Source organism: Aquarana catesbeiana, linkage group LG02 (assembly GCF_042186555.1).
Source record: "Aquarana catesbeiana isolate 2022-GZ linkage group LG02, ASM4218655v1, whole genome shotgun sequence".
Lineage (NCBI taxonomy): Eukaryota > Metazoa > Chordata > Amphibia > Anura > Ranidae > Aquarana > Aquarana catesbeiana.
In genome coordinates, this window is record NC_133325.1 from 405,939,651 (window position 1) to 405,958,029 (window position 18,379).

At 44.2% G+C, this 18,379-nt stretch overlaps 1 protein-coding gene across 1 annotated transcript in view; it reads right to left on the bottom strand.

Moving 5' to 3' along the window:
• The window catches only part of LCK (LCK proto-oncogene, Src family tyrosine kinase), a 111,476-nt gene that overhangs the window by 31,980 nt on the left and 61,117 nt on the right, over positions 1–18,379 (bottom strand). Inside the window, exons 7-8 of the mRNA XM_073615369.1 lie at positions 17,537–17,686; positions 14,466–14,618 (exon numbers count right to left, since the gene is read on the bottom strand). Coding sequence (XP_073471470.1) covers positions 14,466–14,618; positions 17,537–17,686 — 303 coding nt within the window. The remainder of the gene's footprint in view (positions 1–14,465; positions 14,619–17,536; positions 17,687–18,379) is intronic.

Below are 18,379 nucleotides of genomic sequence, written 5' to 3' on the forward strand. Positions count from 1 at the left end.
ATCAACACCACAGAACATTCCAGCAAATTTTAACGAGGGTGGGGGTGGGGGGGTTGTGAAATCTAGATAATTGCTCATTAGCAGCACACTATTTGGAGTGAGTTTAGGTGGGGGGGTTGTGAAATCTAGATAATTGCTCATTAGCAGCACACTATTTGGAGTGAGTTTAGGTGGGGGGGGGGGGGGGGGTTGTGAAATCTAGATAATTGCTCATTAGCAGCACACTATTTGGAGTGAGTTTAGGTGGGGGGGGGGTGGGGGGGTTGTGAAATCTAGATAATTGCTCATTAGCAGCACACTATTTGGAGTGAGTTTAGGTGGGGGGGTTGTGAAATCTAGATAATTGCTCATTAGCAGCACACTAAATACACTCAAACAAAATACATTCCAAATGAGTAGACTAGGTGGATATGTTCCCATCACTTCATGCTGGGAAGGTAGGTTATTGAAGGAAAATATACATGCATGACAAAAAATAACAGGAAAAAATTCCAGCATGTGTGAGGATAAAAAGGGGACATTCACACTATATTGCAATGATGGTAAGTAGTGTTTGAAGCAAGAAATACATCACATTATCAAAGATTACATAAAAGAACATGTGATGCTAATAAAAGAAAAATATCTTACCTTAATATAGTCCTTCTGCAGGACCTGTATGATGGCAGAACAGGTCTCTGGGATAATGATCCCCAGAGCCTGGGGGGAGATGCCTGTCGAGAACTTAAGGTCCTGCAGGCTTCTCCCTGTGGCCAAATACCGCAAGGTAGCGACCAGCCTCTGCTCCGGAGTGATGGCTTGCCTCATGCAGGTATCCTGCCTGCTGATATAGGGGGTCAGCAAAGCCAACAAACGGTCAAAAACGGGGTCCGTCATCCGGAGAAAGTTCCTGAAATCCTCAGGATTATTCTCACGGATCTCACGGAGCAAAGGCATGTGACAGAACTGGTCACGCTAAAGCAACCAATTCTTGGTCCATGAACTCCTCCTCGCCCTGTTCATGGACTGGTCTTGGGCTGAAGAATAAACTACAGCACCAAGCACATACAATGCACGAGCTCTACGACAAGTACGTACAGGTAACATGGCTTCAAAACGGTCGGCTGGTCAGAACGCACTAAACAGAACGCACTGAAGAACAGCAAGGCCTGTGAAGAACGACCTGAAAATCAGGAACGAGCGGCCAATAAAACAAAGATTTCTCAATGCCAACTGACCAAACGCACTGAAAAGCAGATACAAACCTCACAAGCACAGACTGAACAACAGTTAAAACGAACTGAAAAATACGAGTCTCACAAGCGCGAATCGTCTCTCACCAAACTTCTACTAACACGAGATAAACACGAGATTAGCAGAAGGAGCCCAAAGGGTGTCGTACGGGCTATTGAACTTCCGTTTTATAGTCTCGTCGGACTTGGTGTACGTCACCGCGTACTAGGCTGTCGTACTTTTGTGTGGTCGTGTGTGTGCAAGTCCGTTCGTAAGAAAGTCTGCCGCAAGTCCGCCGAAGGTACGTCGGAAGTATGTCGGACAGGCTGTCGGACTTTTGTAGACGAAAAGTCCGACCGTGTGTACGCGGCATTACAGATTTCTTTCCTGGTGGTATAAAACACCCCAGCATTTAGCTAGATTTTTTCTGGGAATGGATTCCAGATGTTGAAGAGGCTTCCCCCAGGAAAGCACATTTCTACATCTCTGGTGATACTGCCCTAAGATTCAGAAATTCTGGCAGGAGATCTCTCCCTGGAAACATAAAACTACCTTGAGACCTATTGACTTTGCTCCCTTGCCATACTTATTCCACACTACCCCTACCTCCCTAAAATTGTAAAAACGCAGAGTTACCCCATACCCTTTAAATGCAGCGAATGGTTGAATGCCCTAATTTTGGAAACAAAGTTAATGTCTGACTTTACGAGATTGGCAAAAGGAAGCAAAGAGGATTTTGGAAGCAGAGAGATAGGTCCATATTGCTAATAATAAGGAGGCTTTTTTTTTTTTGATATCTGGTCTGGTTGGATGTACTACTACTTAGAGATTGACAAACTTTTTTGACCATATAATTGTCTTCATCTCTCCCCTTTAATTAGATCTACATGTGGAGTCCCTGTGAGGGCGCTGTTCCTTTGCAAGTAACTACCCACTGCCCTTGGTTAGCTTATTTCCTACTAGATATCAGACAGCTGATAGGGTTATTGCAAGATCATTAATTGTCATGCAATACACTGTTTTTTTTTTAGTTTTTTGTTTCCTATCTCTGTTCTCTTAAAGGGATATTAAAGGCTCTTTTTTTTTTTAAATATAACAAACATATTATATTTACCTGCTCTGTGCAGTGGTTTTGCACAGAGCAGCAGCAATCCTTTTCTTCATGCTCTGGGGACACTCGTGCGTGCTTGCCCCCACCCCCTGCTCCCTCCTCACTGCATGTAATTGGCAGCAGAGGGATCCAATGACTCCCACTACTGTGTTTCAGCCAATGATGATGGAGAAACCTGGGAAAGCCGCTGCTCTCGTGCACATCGCTGGATCGAGATGGGGCTTGAGTAAGTATTAGGGGGGCTGGGGGGATGCTGCACACAGAAGGCTTTTTAAAAACCTTTAGTCTTCACCACCACTTTAAAGAATAAGTTCACCTTTTTAAAAATAATAATAAATGCACATCTTTTTGCAGGTAAAAAAAACATGCATTTATTATTTTTTTTTACTTGGAGCCTGTAAAGCATGGCACCCGCGAACTACATGCAGGACTTTTGCAGACTTGTCTGTGTATCTGTCTGCTTGTACCTCATACAGGCAGGCAGGCAGATACACAATGACAGGAAGAAAGGATGAACTACCAAAGTGCTCAACAGCGTCATGGTAGTTCATTAAAACTTTTTTTTTTTTTTTACATTTTTTATTTAAGGAGTGCAGATAATACATATAAATGAACAATACAATATAACAGTTTGTCTGCTACTGTTAATATTTTTCACACACAAGAAATAAAAGAAATTCAATTATGTAATGGTTTAACAGCAAGCAAGGTTCCTTTGAAATGTGCTATCGAGGCAAGTAGTCGTAGGTTAATGGTTCCAGCTTGATTTATTCCTCTGTATTGAGGAGAATGCCCTCTGTCTGAGATTAAACAGTAGGCATAATTCAAATGAGGGTGCTCTGACCATCTAATGTAATGCCTTCCCGAGGGGTAGCGCTAGTCTATCCCTCTGGTCTAAATAGCGCTCTGCTTTCCTATGGTGAATTAATACTATGTATTGTCTTATGTAGAAATTATGGCGCTCACTCCTACAAACATAGGAGTGGTACCAAAATGGGATACTGCAATCCGGAGTTATTTTTTTTTTGTTTTTTTGTTTTTTTCTCTCCCCCTCCCCCCTACTGGTGGGGAAAAAGAGAGAAAGGACACCAGTGGTGTCAAAGAAGGAAGAAAGCAATAGGATATAGGGAAACAGAAATAGAAATGTATGAAGGAAAGAGGGGTGGCTGTAGGATCCCAGCGAGGCCGACGACCCGTGGCCCCAGAGCACCCAGAAACCGGGTACCTATGTGTATGAGTTGTATTCGTCTGAAAAGCGGAACATATCCCAATGTGTCCAACGGGTGCCATGTTCCTCCTCTTTTTCCCTAAGAGCAGCTGTGAGGCTCTCCATTCGCTGAATATCACAGACCCTGCCAAACCATTGTGTAACTGTTGGAGGGAACTGCTGCTTCCACATGCTGGGGATACACGCCCTAGCCGCATTCAACAGGTGTTTCAGCAAAGATTTGCGGTACCGCTTACTAGACATCGGAGTCAGATTCAGGAGTACTGCCGCTGGGTTATTCTGAAGATCCACATCAGTGAGTTTGTGAATGATTCCTAAAACCTGTCTCCAGAAAGGAGTCAAGGCCGAACATTCCCAGAAGATGTGGATTAATGTGCCATTTTGTGTGCCACATCTCCAACATAGGGGACTCTGCCCCGGGAAAATGGATGCTAACACTGAAGGTGTCCTGTACCATCGTGTCAGAATTTTGAAGGTAATTTCTTGGTATTTGCTACATAAAGAGGATTTATGTGCAAAGAAGAGGATTCGGGTCTTTTGGTCTTCTGTAAACGTAGTGTTCAAATCTCTCTCCCACTTCACTAGGTATGTGGGATCCTGTTGGGATGTATGAGTCAGTAAAATATTATAAGATTGAGAAAGAGATTTCCGAATTGGCTCCTCGCCCATGCACAGCTCCTCAAAGGATGTGGGTTGTCTACAGAAACCGCTGACCTCCGGAAGAAATCTGAGAAAATGTGACAATTGCAGTATTTTCCATCTGCCCAGTATGGAGGAGTTGAAGTTAGGGTAGATGTTAGAAGGGTCCTTCCACTCCAGAGGCCCACAAAAAGAGGAGGCCCTGACTAGTTTCCGGTCCAAGTGGAGCCTAAAGGACCTATCGGAGAGGCCTGGGTGGAAATCTGGATGTCCGATTATGGGTGTCATTGGGGAAGGAAAATTAGGTGTCTCTGCCAGTTGGAAGTATCTACGGAGTTCTTCCAAAGTAGGTTCCAGCAATGGGTGGGAAGGTGAGAATCTGGAAGGGTGAGTTCCACTCCATGGTAAGCCTTCAATGGGAAACGTGATTGTTTCCTGTTCTAACCCAATCCACAGCTTATGTGCTGAGTGCCTGCACCAGTCTACTACTCTGTTCATGTGGACTGCTGTGTAATATAGAGCTGGGTCAGGGAGGCCAATGCCTCCTCTCAGTTTTGGCCTCTGCAATAGGGACCTCTTGAGCCTCGGCGGTCTGCCCTGCCAGACGTATCTAATAAATATTGAGCGTATCTTACGGAAGAAGTCCTGTGGTATCCTAACAGGCAATGCCTGAAGGAGGTAGAGCAGTCTCGGCATGATGTTCATTTTTAGAACATTGCATCTACCGAACCAGGACACCGCCAGGCCCCTCCACTTGTCTAAATCTGAGGAGAAAACGCTCAGGAGTGGTTGAAAGTTGAGTTGATAAATGAGGTGTATATCAGAGGGAATTTTTGTGCCTAGATATTTAATGGCCTGGGGAGACCACCGAAAAGGGAAATTGCTGCTTATGGCGGCCCTGGAGCTAGGGGTAAGAGTGATGTTTAGAGCCTCCGACTTTTGGAGGTTGATTTTGAAATCCGATAATTCCCCGTATTTACGTATTGCCGATAGTAAGTTTGGAAGAGTCGTGTGAGGGTCTGAAATGTAGAACAACAAGTCGTCCGCGTATGCGGCAATTTTATGATGATAAGTGCTCGTTGTGATTCCCCTGATGTCCTGGTTATTCCTTATATGTTGTAATAGGGGTTCTAATGAAATTATAAAAAGGAGCGGGGAAAGTGGGCATCCCTGCCTCGTACCGTTGCTTATCTTGAAGGGGTTAGAAGTAGTCCCATTTACTCTAACTGTTGCTGTGGGAGAGGAATATATGGCAGAAATCCAGGATAACATGGGGGCTGGCATGCCAAGGCGTCGCAGGGTGGCCAGGAGGAAAGTCCAGTTCACCCTGTCAAACGCCTTTTCGGCGTCCGTCGACAACAAGATGAATGGGATGTTAAGGCTTTTAGCTCTAGCCACCACGTTTATCGTCCTGATAGTGTTGTCTCGAGCCTCTCTGTTACGGATGAAACCTGCTTGGTCTAGAGGGATTATGCGTTGGAGGACAGAGCCCATGCGCTCAGCCAGAATTTTTGTGAATAACTTCAGATCACAATTAAGAAGGGAGATAGGCCTATAACTTGCGCACAGCAGCGGGTCTTTCTCAGGTTTGGGGATGACAGATATGCTGGCTTGCAGAATATCTGTAGGTATGGCGTGGTTATCTAGTATGGCGTTAAAGGCAGTAACGAAGTGAGCTGCCAGTTGAGTTTGGAAAGTTTTATAATAGGTGATGGTGAAACCATCGGGGCCGGGTGCTTTCCCCGTCGGGGTGTTGGCTAGTGCTTTTGTGAGCTCATCTGCGGTAATAGGCTGCGAGAGCAAATCTATCTCTTCCTCATTGAGGGAAGGTAGTTTCGCAGCCGCCAGATACGTTTCTATAGCTTCTAAACTATTTTGGTTCCGCTCCTCCGAGGGAGAAGAATGTAAATTGTACAGGGCTTCATAAAATGCCCTGAAAGATTCAGCCATGTCTGCGGAATCGTGAATTTTGGATCCTGTAGAGGAGGATAATGCGGTGATGTAGGAAAGATTACGTTGGGTCCGTATAGCGTTTGCTAGTGATCTGCTGCACTTATCTCCGAACTCATAAAAGGTTCTACGTATCCTCAAGAGATTATTCTTAGCATGAAACAGAGAATGTTCTCTGATTTGCTCTCGCAGCCTGGTCACTTCTGCCTCTGTGGCCCTGTCTGGGTGATTTTTGTGACGTTTTTCACAATCATGTAGTTTTACTAGTAACTCAGATAGCGTTTTTTCTCTGGCTACTTTGAGTCTGTGACCATGTTTAATGAATATTCCTCTTATGTAACATTTATGTGCTGCCCAGGTAGTTAGAGGGTTGGGGACCGAATGTTTGTTACTCTCAAAAAAGAGATTCAGTTCTCTCAGGATGTCTGCTCTCACCTCAGGATCTTGAATAAGAGATTTGTTTAGGCGCCAGGTGGCTACCTTGGGAGCCGGGCGTTGTAAATTTAGGGTCAAAGAGATCGGAGCATGGTCTGAGAGCGCGATGTGCCCAATCTGTGCCCCCGAGACAAGTGGAATCGTAGCGTGGGAGACTAGGAAGAGGTCAATCCTGGAGTATGAGTTATGGACAGCCGAGAAAAAGGTGTAGTCTCTCTCCTGCGGATGAAGAATCCGCCATATGTCAACTAAGCGATAAGAATGCAACAAGTCCCTGATTCGGTTCCGGTATCGCAAAGATAGGGCCGAAGAACCCGATGATGTGTCTTTACGGGGATCGATGGTAAGATTAAGATCTCCCCCTAGCACTAGTGTTCCCTCTGTGAAGGAGGCCAAGGCGTCCAGGCATGATTCAAGTACTGGCAGTTGGTCCACATTTGGCAAGTACAGATTCGCAAACGTGAACGTCTGTGACTGGATAGTACCCTTGACGAAAAGGTATCTACCTTCAGGGTCAGCGTGGAGGTCCCCCAGCTGCCAAGGCAAATTTTTAGCCAGGAGGATACTTGTCCCTCTAGATTTTGAGGAGGGTGAAGTACTGTGGTACACTATTGGGAAATGCTTACTGTAGAGTTTAGGGATACAATCCGCTCGAAAATGGGTCTCTTGTAAAAACACTATCTGGGGTCTCTGCCTCCAGAGATCCGAGAGGCAACTGGAACGCTTCTCTGGAGCATTTAAGCCCTTCACGTTCCAGGACACCAACTTTAAAGTCATGTTTGATAAAACAGGGCCGGGTCGCCAGACCTCGCCAGAACCCAAAGCTATAGGGAGAGGGGGGGAGGAGAGAAACCGCTTAGCGTTAGAGAGTTATAGAGAGTAGGTGGGGAAAGGTACAGATAAGGGTAAGAAAAGAGTAATAAGGAGAGCAAGAAGGGAGAAGTAAGAACAAACTAAGTCTCCTATCGGAGGACTACTGCCTATTTGGGCAGCTAGGGCCTAGTGAGGGGAAAGGTAAGGCACTTCGGAGGTCGGGCTCCCGGAACGCAAGCCCCCCACCAGCCCACTTCTCAATAAGAGCGGTCCTTTCAGGAACCGCGTTATTACATTAGGCTTCTTTGAAATAAGATTGCTTCTTAAAAACCCATAACATATAACTTTGTGACATTCAGTTCAACATAACACATCTTAACATTGTGACCGGCAAAAATAAGACGTTAAGCAGTACTTTAAATTATATATCTATATCACTTTCTGATCTCTTGTTGTCAGCTCTGTCTGCTGTATAGACCGCTAATTCTACTGAGTCTACATCAACTGAGAACGATCCACAGCTCCCTACCCAACATATCTGTAAGGATCAATTTCTATCTGGAACAAACTTTAAATCCCAAGATAGAGTAGTTGGTAAAAAAAAAAAAAAAAAAAAAAAAAAAGGGGGGGGGGTGGGAGTGGACGAGGGACGGGGTGGGAAGAGGGAAGAGGAGGGTCAGTGTGGGAGGAGGGTCAATGTGGGGGGATGTTGGGAGGGAAGCTGGGAGGGGAGGGAGGGGTAGCTGGGGACCCTCAATAGGATAATTACATCTCTAGACAGATACTCATCTCAGGATGTTAATATAGTTTCCACTATTGTTACCCACTAGCCCACCTGCATCTTATCATAAACATTAAACACATTGCAGTGGTAAGCATCAATACTTTTAGGCAGTGTGAACTATGTGTATCCATTTCTGTGTCTTGTAGTGCGGTACAAGATGGAGGGGGGGGAGAGAAGAGAGAAAAAAAAAAAAAAAAATATATATATATATATATATATATATATATATATATATATATATATATATATATATATATATATATAGGGAGAGGGGGGAAGTATAGGCCCAACAAATGAGTGATTGCTGAACAACTGTTCATAGGGTCCGTTGTCTCTAAGTTATAACAGTATTGTCGGTTGTACCAGTGTCTTCTCGAGGGTGATCCCAGGTGTGGGACCTGTGTACCAGACTGTACACTTTCCCTCTGCTCCTGGTCAGGAGACAACTATCCAAAACACTGGAAACCTAATGTGTCTCTATGAGACCAACAGGCCAGTGAGGTAAGGAAGTCAATCCCAATAGGCCAAAGGTTAGGGAAAAAAAAAAAAAAAGAAAACCCCCCCCCCACTCCTCCGATCAAAAAGAGGAGGTAGTGTACCAGCCAGTCAGGGGCAGGGAGTGCTTACAAACAAAAGGAGACATCAAGTGAAAAGCAAGTAGCCATGTTCAGGCTTAATAGCGACTTATCTCTATGGAGTCAAGGTTCGTTGTCTTGAGGGGCCAGCGGTCGTCTGCGTTGTGATCGGTGGTTGCGTCGAGGCCTTTGAGGTCTGCCCGAGGGGTTCACCGCCGGTGCGTTAGTGGTGGGAGGCAGGACAAACGCCAACCAATTAGGTAGTGACATCGAAGGTAGCCCGAGGGTATTGAGAAAGGTGGGGACCTCTCTGGGGTGTCGGAGGGTATATGTGCGACCTCCCTTCCTTGCAATTAGATGAAAAGGATGACCCCACTTGTAGGTGATTCCTTGTTCACTAAATTTCTCCAGCAGAGGCTTCATGCAGCGGCGCATCTGTAGAGTCCTGCGGGAAACGTCTGGCAGGAGGGATATCTGGGCTCCGTCAAAGTCAATTTGTCCTCTGCGCCAGGCTCTTTGAAGGATGTCCTCTTTGATAGTATAGTTATGCAGGCAACAAAGAACATCACTAGGTCTGTCTTCTGCAGTGTTTCTGGGGCCAAGGGTTCTGTGGACCCTGTCTATGGCGATAGGTGTGTCCGTCGGGCGCTCTAAGCATTCGTTAAATAGCGCAGTCACCGTCATCTTTAGGTCCGCTTGCTGCGTTGCTTCTGGCAAACCGCGGATCCTTATGTTACGCCTACGGCTGCGGTTTTCCTGGTCATCTAGCAACAGGTGTAACTGTGCGATTTGGTCTGCCATCTCTTCTTTTGTGTCTTTTAACTCTGTAAAGCCCTGGTGCAGGGTTGCAGTGTCCTTCTCAATAGTGGTGACCCGTGTGGCGACCTCTGTTACAGATTGCTTAATTCCAGCAATCTCTCCTCGTAAAGCTGCTTCCATTCTGAGTGCTACAGAGTCTAGATCATCTCTAGTGGGCAGTTTTTGCAGTAGAGTCCATAGAGACTGTTCTCCAGGAAGCATAGGTGGGGGCACATGTGAAGGCAGAGACAGTGAGGCAGAGCCCATGGAGTCCTGTAGTGTAATGGGCAGAGGCACACCAGGGGTTAAGCTCTGTGGCTGAGAGCGCTGGTTGTCTTGTAATTCCCATTGCGGAGAGCAGCTGGGCTCTTCCCCTGGGCTTGCCAGAGATGCAAGGGATAGTGAACGGGGGAGGCAGGGGGAGAGATCACTATTAGGGGAGAATGGCAGCATGTCGTTACCCCTGTCATGTCCTCCTCCTCCTCCCGCTGGCGCTCCATGCTCCTCTCTCACGTCCGAGCGCGGCGCCATCTTGGAAAGGTCCGGTGTGGAAGCCGCCGGCTGTTTTGGCACCAGGAATCTCTCCATCTGTGTCCCTGCTTTGGTAGCACGGCGTGGCAATCTTCTCCGGCAGCGTGGGGATGCTGAGAAGCCAAAATTTCAGGTTTTTCTGTGCAGATAGGCTATAGATGAGCCGCGGACCGGGAGCCCTCTGGAAAACACGGCCTCACTCCTCCATGCCGAGACCACGCCCCTCATTAAAACTTTAAGCCGAAAGTTGTTGGTATTTGTAATTTCCCATAGCACTGTGAATGAATGACGAGGCTGGGTGGGCAGAGTCCCACACAGCCACGTTATTTTCAAACAGTGACAAAGGGTGCCCAGAGAAGGTGCCGATTGCTGTCACTGTGGGGAGGAGGAAAGGCTTAAGCTGCTAGAACATATTACATGTTCCACCCTAAATACGGGTGGAACATGTAACATGTTCCGAAAGGTAAACTCATCCTTTAAGATTTGTGGCTAACCATTCATACTTTTGGATTACCAATTATACCTATGGTCATATGGAGTCATACCATATACACTATAGTAAGATTGTGGTGCCTTGCCTCGCCTAATTTGCCTTTATTGGCATTTGTATTAATCTTACAATCCCCATGCCTAGGGCCTAAATGATGGTGTAGCCCAGCAAGTTGCACCTGTATAATACTGGTTATCTGTCATCGGTATTTCTATATTAAAGATGGTATAATTAATATTTAATTTTTAATGTATCCACAATACTTCTTTTGTATCTTGTGGTTGTTGAACATGTCTATTGCTGTATTGTTTTTTGGATTATACAACAACAACAACAAAAAAATAGAACTATGACCTGCAGCACTTACTGTAATTATAAGTGCATCTGCACTAACAGCCCTGCAAAGTCTGACAAATATGTCCTTTATGCTGTATGTATGTAATTGTTAGCACAAATGTTTACATGCCAATGGCATAAAAGCTGAAGACTGTGAATGTTGATTTCTAATTTTGGTTTACAAAGCTAATGCTTTGGACCAAAACAGAGCAGTGTGCATAAGCAAAAATCATACAATACAGCTGCATTCAGATCTGTATAAATTATGGATATGAACTCAGCAAATTGTATGCCTGTGTGCATGAGTCCCAATACAGCTTCCTGTGATGAGTTCAGCGTCAATGCTGCATCCCCCTAAAATTCAGAGCAGAGTTGTCACTGTCATGTAGGCAGGTGTCTGCTTGCACTACAGTTCTGAAACCCTCCCATTATGAGCTGCAGCATCTGGGAGTATGTGAGACACAAATGAAAGAGGATTTGCTCAGTCAGGGAAGGTTAAGGAAGTTTTTGTTTCGTTTAGAAGGTTTTGCATCATATAGTAACTGGATCTGGTACTTGTTTAGACTGTAGTACAGGCAGTGGTGTATTTTGGTTTTGTACTGCCCTGGGCAAGATTAAACTCAGGCGTCCCCCCATCTAAATTTCTCATACCTCTTCATGTTTAAGATCCACCCCTTCCTTTTTAGGCTTCACCTCTGGGGAGAGGGAGGGGGGAGAAAGAGAGGGAGAGAGAGAGAGGGGGGGGGATAGAAGGGAGAGAGGTGTGGGAGAGAGAGGGGGAGAAAGAGGTTGAAGAAAGGGGGAGAGAAAGGGAGAGGGGGGAGAGAAAGAGAGAGGGGGGGAGAGGGAGGGGGGAGAGAGAAGGGAGAGAGGTGTGGGAGAGAGGTGGGGAGAGAGAGGGGGAAGAAAGGGGGAGAGAGGGGGGAGAGGGAGGGGGAGAGAGAAGGGAGAGAGGTGTGGGAAGAAAGAGGGATAGAGAGAGGGGGAGAGAAAGAGAGAGGTGGGGAGAGAGAAGGGAGAGAGGTGTGGGAGAGAGAGGGGGAAGAAAGGGGGAGAGAAAGAGAGAGGGGGGAGGGGGGAGAGAAAGAGAGAGGGGGGGAGAGGGGGGAGGGAGGGGGAGAGAGAAGGGAGAGAGGTGTGGGAAGAAAGAGGGATAGAGAGAGGGGGAGAGAAAGAGAGAGGTGGGGGAGAGATGGAGGGGGGAGAGAGAAGGGAGAGAGGTGTGGGAGAGAGGTGTGGAGAGAGAGGGGGAAGAAAGGGGGAGAGAAAGAGAGGGGGGGGAGAGGGGAGGAGAGGGGGGGAGAGGGGAGGAGAGGAGGGGGAGAGAGGTGTGGGAAGAAAGAGGGATAGAGAGAGGGGGAGAGAAAGAGAGAGGGGGAGAGATGGAGGGAGGGGGGAGAGAAAGAGAGAGAGAGGGGGGTGAGAGAGAGAGGGAGAAGTGTAGCTGGGCCTTCAGATGGAGAGAGATGGGGTGTTTAGACAGCAGGGCTGCAGAGGTCACCTATGAGAAGACACCTGGGGAATGAGAGAACTCATGGATGGCACCATGATAAGGAGAGGACAGGCGCCCTATACACACCACATAGAACACCCCCCTTTGGGGGTCAGAGTAGGCCCTAAGAATAGTGAGGCCTCACAAGAGGAAGTCACCCCCTCCCCCTCATCTGTTTACATCTCTTCAGGACAATGCACGGCAATGGCTGGACACCGGGAAGTGACCTGAAGAATGAGGCAAGCTAAAACACCCAGAAAGAACCCCCACCCCAGGCACAGCCAGGACAGGCTCCCAGAAACTAAGAAGGTGGAGAGAATCCAGCGGGAATAGACCTGCGCACAGCGCCCCTTACTCTACCAAGTAGAGCAGAGACTTCTTCCTGTACACAGCTGGACACACCTCCCCCATGTCTCTGCACACTTTACAATATGTTAACCAAGGAATGTTACCAGCCTTGAGCACACACACACCAACACTGTCTTCATGGGAATCCTGCTGGATGCTATTCACTAGAATAGCCGGCCTACCTTGTAGCGTCCGCTCCGCAGCTCCACATCCCCTGGCCCCCATACACACCTGCCTGCCGTCCATCTGCTCCGTGATACATGGAGCTGCGCACACGCCCCCCCCCCCCCCCCCCCAAAAAAAAAAAATGCTGCCCAAGGCAAATGCCTCGTGGCAAATATGCCCCTGAGTACAGGAGCCTTTACCTTTAGTTTAATCAGGAATCACTAATTCAGTGAGTTAGCATTGTCACCCTAGAAAAGAAAGTGTGTTAGGCAGGCCATACATGGTTTAAATCTCGGCTGGTTCAGCAGAAACCGGCTGAGATTTGAAATATGTATGGGTTAGGCTGAATGTACCAAGTTGATTGATCGATCAACTTGGGTACAACAAGAATGCCGGGTTTTACCTGTGATTATCGCTACTGGCTGCTATAGCTGCTAGCAGTAATCACTGTCTTCTTCCGGCGGAAACGACTTCCCTCACCCTTTGGACCAAAACAGAGCAGTGTGCATAGGCAAAAAGCATACTATACAGCTGAATTCAGATCTGTATAAATTATGGAAACAAACTCAGCAAATTGTATGCCTGTGTGCATGAGTCCCAATACAGCACTGTCACTGTCTGTGTGGATGTGGGAATCAAGCAAATGTTTTTCCTGCAGAGAAAGAAGGAAAAAAAGCCTGACAAAAAAAACTACTACAGCCACCACAACTAAGGACTGGTAAGCAAAAATATATAACATTTTTTGTTTCTGGATATATAGCTACTCTTTTTACGCTTTCACAGGGCTGTTCCCTGCTCTGGCAGTTACAGAGTCGAAGTTCAGCCTTATACTAAAATCTCTACGTCTACTTGCAGCCACATTTTAAGACTTGCCTATCTAACCCTATAAAGCAACAATTACTATACTTACCTTTTCTGAAGCCAATCCAGTCCGGTCTCCAGCGGCGGAAGCTGTGTGCAGGAGACAGCCGACAACGGCTGGGAAATGCCTGTAAAGGGACGTCACCCATAGAGTTACTATGGGGCTTCCATTGTTGGCTGCCTGTCCTGCACACTCCCACATGCAGAAGCCACTGCTGACAGCTCAGCATTGGGGTGGACCGGAGCGGCTTCAGAAACGCTATGTATAGCAATTTTTGCTTTACAGGGTTTGATAGGTTAGTCCTAGAATGTGGCTGCAAGTAGGTTTAGAGATTTTAGTTTTAGGCTGAACTTTTACTTTAAGGAGATGGAACTAACTGAAACCTGTCCTATTTTCTAAGGTAGCTACGCCTACAGAATTTTCTGGTTGCCATTTATGTAATATATTCTTCATATATTTAGTGACAATGTAGGTTCCAAGCCTCCTTGCCTGTATGCAGAAATATTTTATCACATACGTCACATAGTGTATGTCCCATAAAAAATACTACTAAATACTTTTGTATACTTCACAGGAAGTGCTTTGGTGCAAACTCTACATTCATCTGAATAATTTAAAAAAAATTGATTAATTGAAAATTTTAAAAAAATCTAAGTTCAGATGAACGGTAGCTACATTTGAAATAAATCTACTTACCCATCCACACCTCTCCAAACTGGCCTGCGCCTAGTTTTTTTGCCAGCTGCAATCTGTTGCGTGGGATTTCCCATTCATCAGCCCACCAAGGTTTTTGTGGACGTTTAGTTTCACATGGGTCCTTTAGCAATGTACACAGTCCATCCAAGGATACTAGATAAAACAGAGTATTTTACATCTGTTGCCAAATCAAATCATATAACTGCTTACAGCATGTTAAAAAGGCCTGTGCTTAGTTCTGATGTAAGTGTGATATTTTCTTCTCTTTTTAAAGGAAAATGTTAATGTTTTTGGATCAGTTTTATTTTTTAGGTGAGTTTATATAATTTGTTTTATTATAATATAATTTAATTTAAAAAATCTCTATTTTAGCAATTAACATTTAATACAGTCTGCATCCATAACCCTGGTGTCGCAGAGCATTATGTTTTTTTAAATGTGAAATTACAGCAGCGTGTGTTTTCTTTCAGACTACCTTTAACTGAAAATCTCTATGAACCCTACTAAGCAAAGGAGATGAGGAGGGGCAAATGTCACTGCTTGGAATCACTGAACTTTATTTACTAAAGGAGTACAGAATGTTCAATAGCCACAATGGTGACCTTATTTACTATTACTAAACAATCCATTAGGATTTTTACTTGCATGTGATTGAAGTGCATGAAGCTTCACCTTATTTTCTGCTTAGTAAATATCCTTTTCTACTTCACCCAAAAGGGATATTTCCACTTGTTTGCATCCCCCTCCACTGCCACATTTGGCACTTTTTGGGGGGAAAGGGGGAACAGGTACCTGGTTTTGACAGGTACCCTCTCCTACTTCTGCTCAAATGTGCTGCGGCGATCTGAGCCAGAAGTTCAGCCCCCCTATTACCCCTGCAGCCTTCTGGGGCACATATCTCCAATTACCAGAAAAAGGGTTTCTCAATATGAATTTGGTTGTTAAAAACATATGTGTGTTATAGGGTAGCTACAATCAATAAGTAGTTTAAGTATACAAATTATTAGTTTTTTTTTTCTTCTTTTCTATTTATGTGTACAACTATTATTTTAATTGATATGTATGAAATTCCATCTTTTTATAGTTAAAAGTTCCCATTTAATTGCTGCTACCCTAAAATAGAAAATCACCAGACTCTCTGGGCATATGTTTTAGATAGAATTGCCTAGTCTAACTTGTTATATTAAAATACTAATTTGTCCTATAACAGATTATTTTATAGGATCCATTTCCACTGAAAATTCAGGATGGACAAACACTCATTAACAGCAGACACACGCCCATCATCTAGAGCAGTGTTTCTCAACTCAAGGCACCCCAATAGGTCATATTTTCAGGATTTCCCTCAGATGAAACTGCTGTGGTAATTACTAAGGCAGTGAAACTGATCAAATCATCTGTGCAAAATAATGGAAAACCTGAAAACATGACCTGTTGGGGCACCTTGAGGGCTGGAGTGGAGAAACGCTGATCTAGAGAACAGACGACCATCATCTGTAGACCATCACATCATCTAAAGAACACTCATCTAGATCTAACACCTCACTGAAGCCAGGGCACCCAGCTCCATCCTAGATAGATGCCATTTTGGGGAAGATCAACTCCACCCATTAGTCGGCAGCCATTTTAGGAGAGTATCCGAATGGCCATTTTAACGGGTAACTATAGTTTCCTATATATATTTAATTTTTTGTGTGCAAGTATTTTATAATAGTTTTAATATAATAGTTAATTTGCTTACCCCATTAGATCTCCTAACACCCCAAAATTTGGTAATTTTAATTTGTCTTAATTGGCATAAATTTAGACTAACTTCACCTGGTAATCCGACTGCAGCGGTTTCACAGGTCAAGTTAGTGAAATGCCGATTATTATCTGCCAAATTTTATGAAATCAAGCTAGGATACCTGAAACTGGGGAAATTAAACATTTAGTTCAATCCAACAGATACACAAAAACTTTAGCATTTCATTGTAAATTGTAGTGTCTGTGTTCAGCTATTAAACAAACTGTTAGTGGTGTTTGTAAGTGACTTATTGTAATAAATATTAAATTATTTTTGATAAACTGCAGTCTATCCACACACCGGTCTTGTTGTGTTATTTAATAAGTCAGATGAATTGTTTTTATATATTATTTTTGAATTGGAGGCACTGTGGTAAAACGATCAATTTAGCTGACTAAACTAATCTTTCAGGCAGTCCCTGACAGCTGTCGGAATACACTATTTAGCGATGCAGCCAATTTTCTGCAGTGCTGAATGAAGGAAAAATTTAAAACAAGCCAGTTCAAGAAAAGTTGATCATTAGTTGATCTCTGGAGTGGGAGCTGCCATTGATGGATCGAAATTCAGTCGGTTCCTGCTGAACTGGATGAATTTCTATCCATCTATGTCCAACTTTAATCAGCCTCTAAAAGTTAATGATATCAAATAGAGTTATTCACCTGCTGCTTATGGTCAAAATGAAATATTTACATAAAGTTTTTCATACTTTACATAGACCTTAAATAACACTTTGGACCCTTTCACGCTGGTATATTGTGTATAATGTGTTTTTAGTGGGTTACTCTAAATTTCAACACAACGCATATTGCGTTTTCAATGCATTTTTGATGCATTTACTGGCCAATATATTACATTGTTTCCCAGCATGCACCTGTGAAACCTGGACATGTGATCCCAAAAGGGCACCCAAAACACAATTTGATGCCTTTTTGGTGCATTTCCATTGACTTCTATGGAAGGGGAAGGTGCATTTTTGGTGCAATTTTTTCAGGGCGCACCACAGATGCAGCATGCAGAACTTTTCAAAACACAGTAGAAACGCAGCCCACTGGTGTGAACATAGAATTTAAAGGGGAATAAACTTAATGGTCTTTTGTCATGTTGGAAAGATGCGTTTGAGCGTTTCAAAAGCACACCAGTGTGAAAGGGGCTTAAGTCATGAACATATAAACAGGATATCTACAGAAATAATCTACAAAAAAATATCCCCATTAAAGAAAGTTCATTTCTGTATTTATTTTGAGAGTTTTGTACTTTCCCTTACAGCAGGACCAGAAATGCTTACCCGAATAATGTTGCACAAGTTCCCGAAGATTTTTGAAAGTTATTCTCGGAGAAATGTAGAAACCTCCATTATCCATGTTCCGAATCTTGTAATGTTTGACTACTTCTCCTTGAACTTGATCAAGATCCCGCACAGATAAGGAATAGGAACCTGAAGAGACGTCAGTGATGGTAGTAAAATTAGTAGGAAGAAATCCGTGCTCCAATACAATCCTTACTAACTTTATGAAAGTATGTACCCAATTAAATGGAACTATGGGCAAAATACAAAATGATATAAATGATGGAATCTAGCAATAGCATTAACACAGCAGCCTTTGTTTTTTTGAGCCACATCCCCATGTAAGTTAGTTTCATTACATATTGATGCTGCCAATAAATCTACTGTTTTACAATTTCCTTTACCAGACCAAACTGTCCAGGAAAAATGAAAGTTAGAAGGATGAGATAACTTATTTAACACACTACAATGATCATCTTTTAATAATTCAGTTAAAACCTTTATGCCAAATAGAATTTTGTTTTCCATGACTGCTTAAAAAGTGTTAGCTGAAGTTGTACTTTAATTTGTTAGTCAGTTATGTAAAGTCCATCTAAATCGATTAGTTCATCTAACAGTACCCTCTCCATAGGTTAAAAATGCTGTGCTGTCTATGTCGGGAGGAAGGAGATAGCGGTAAAGTCATTATACCTGCCGGGAGCGCAACACACTGTTTTTACTGAATACTTGTAATCATACTGTTCCTGTAAGTATAAGTCTCTTTTTTTTTTTTTTTTTACAATAAACTGTTTTTAATAATCATTGAGGTTTGCCCTTCCTCTCTTTGAGTGGGCTGTGTCCCAT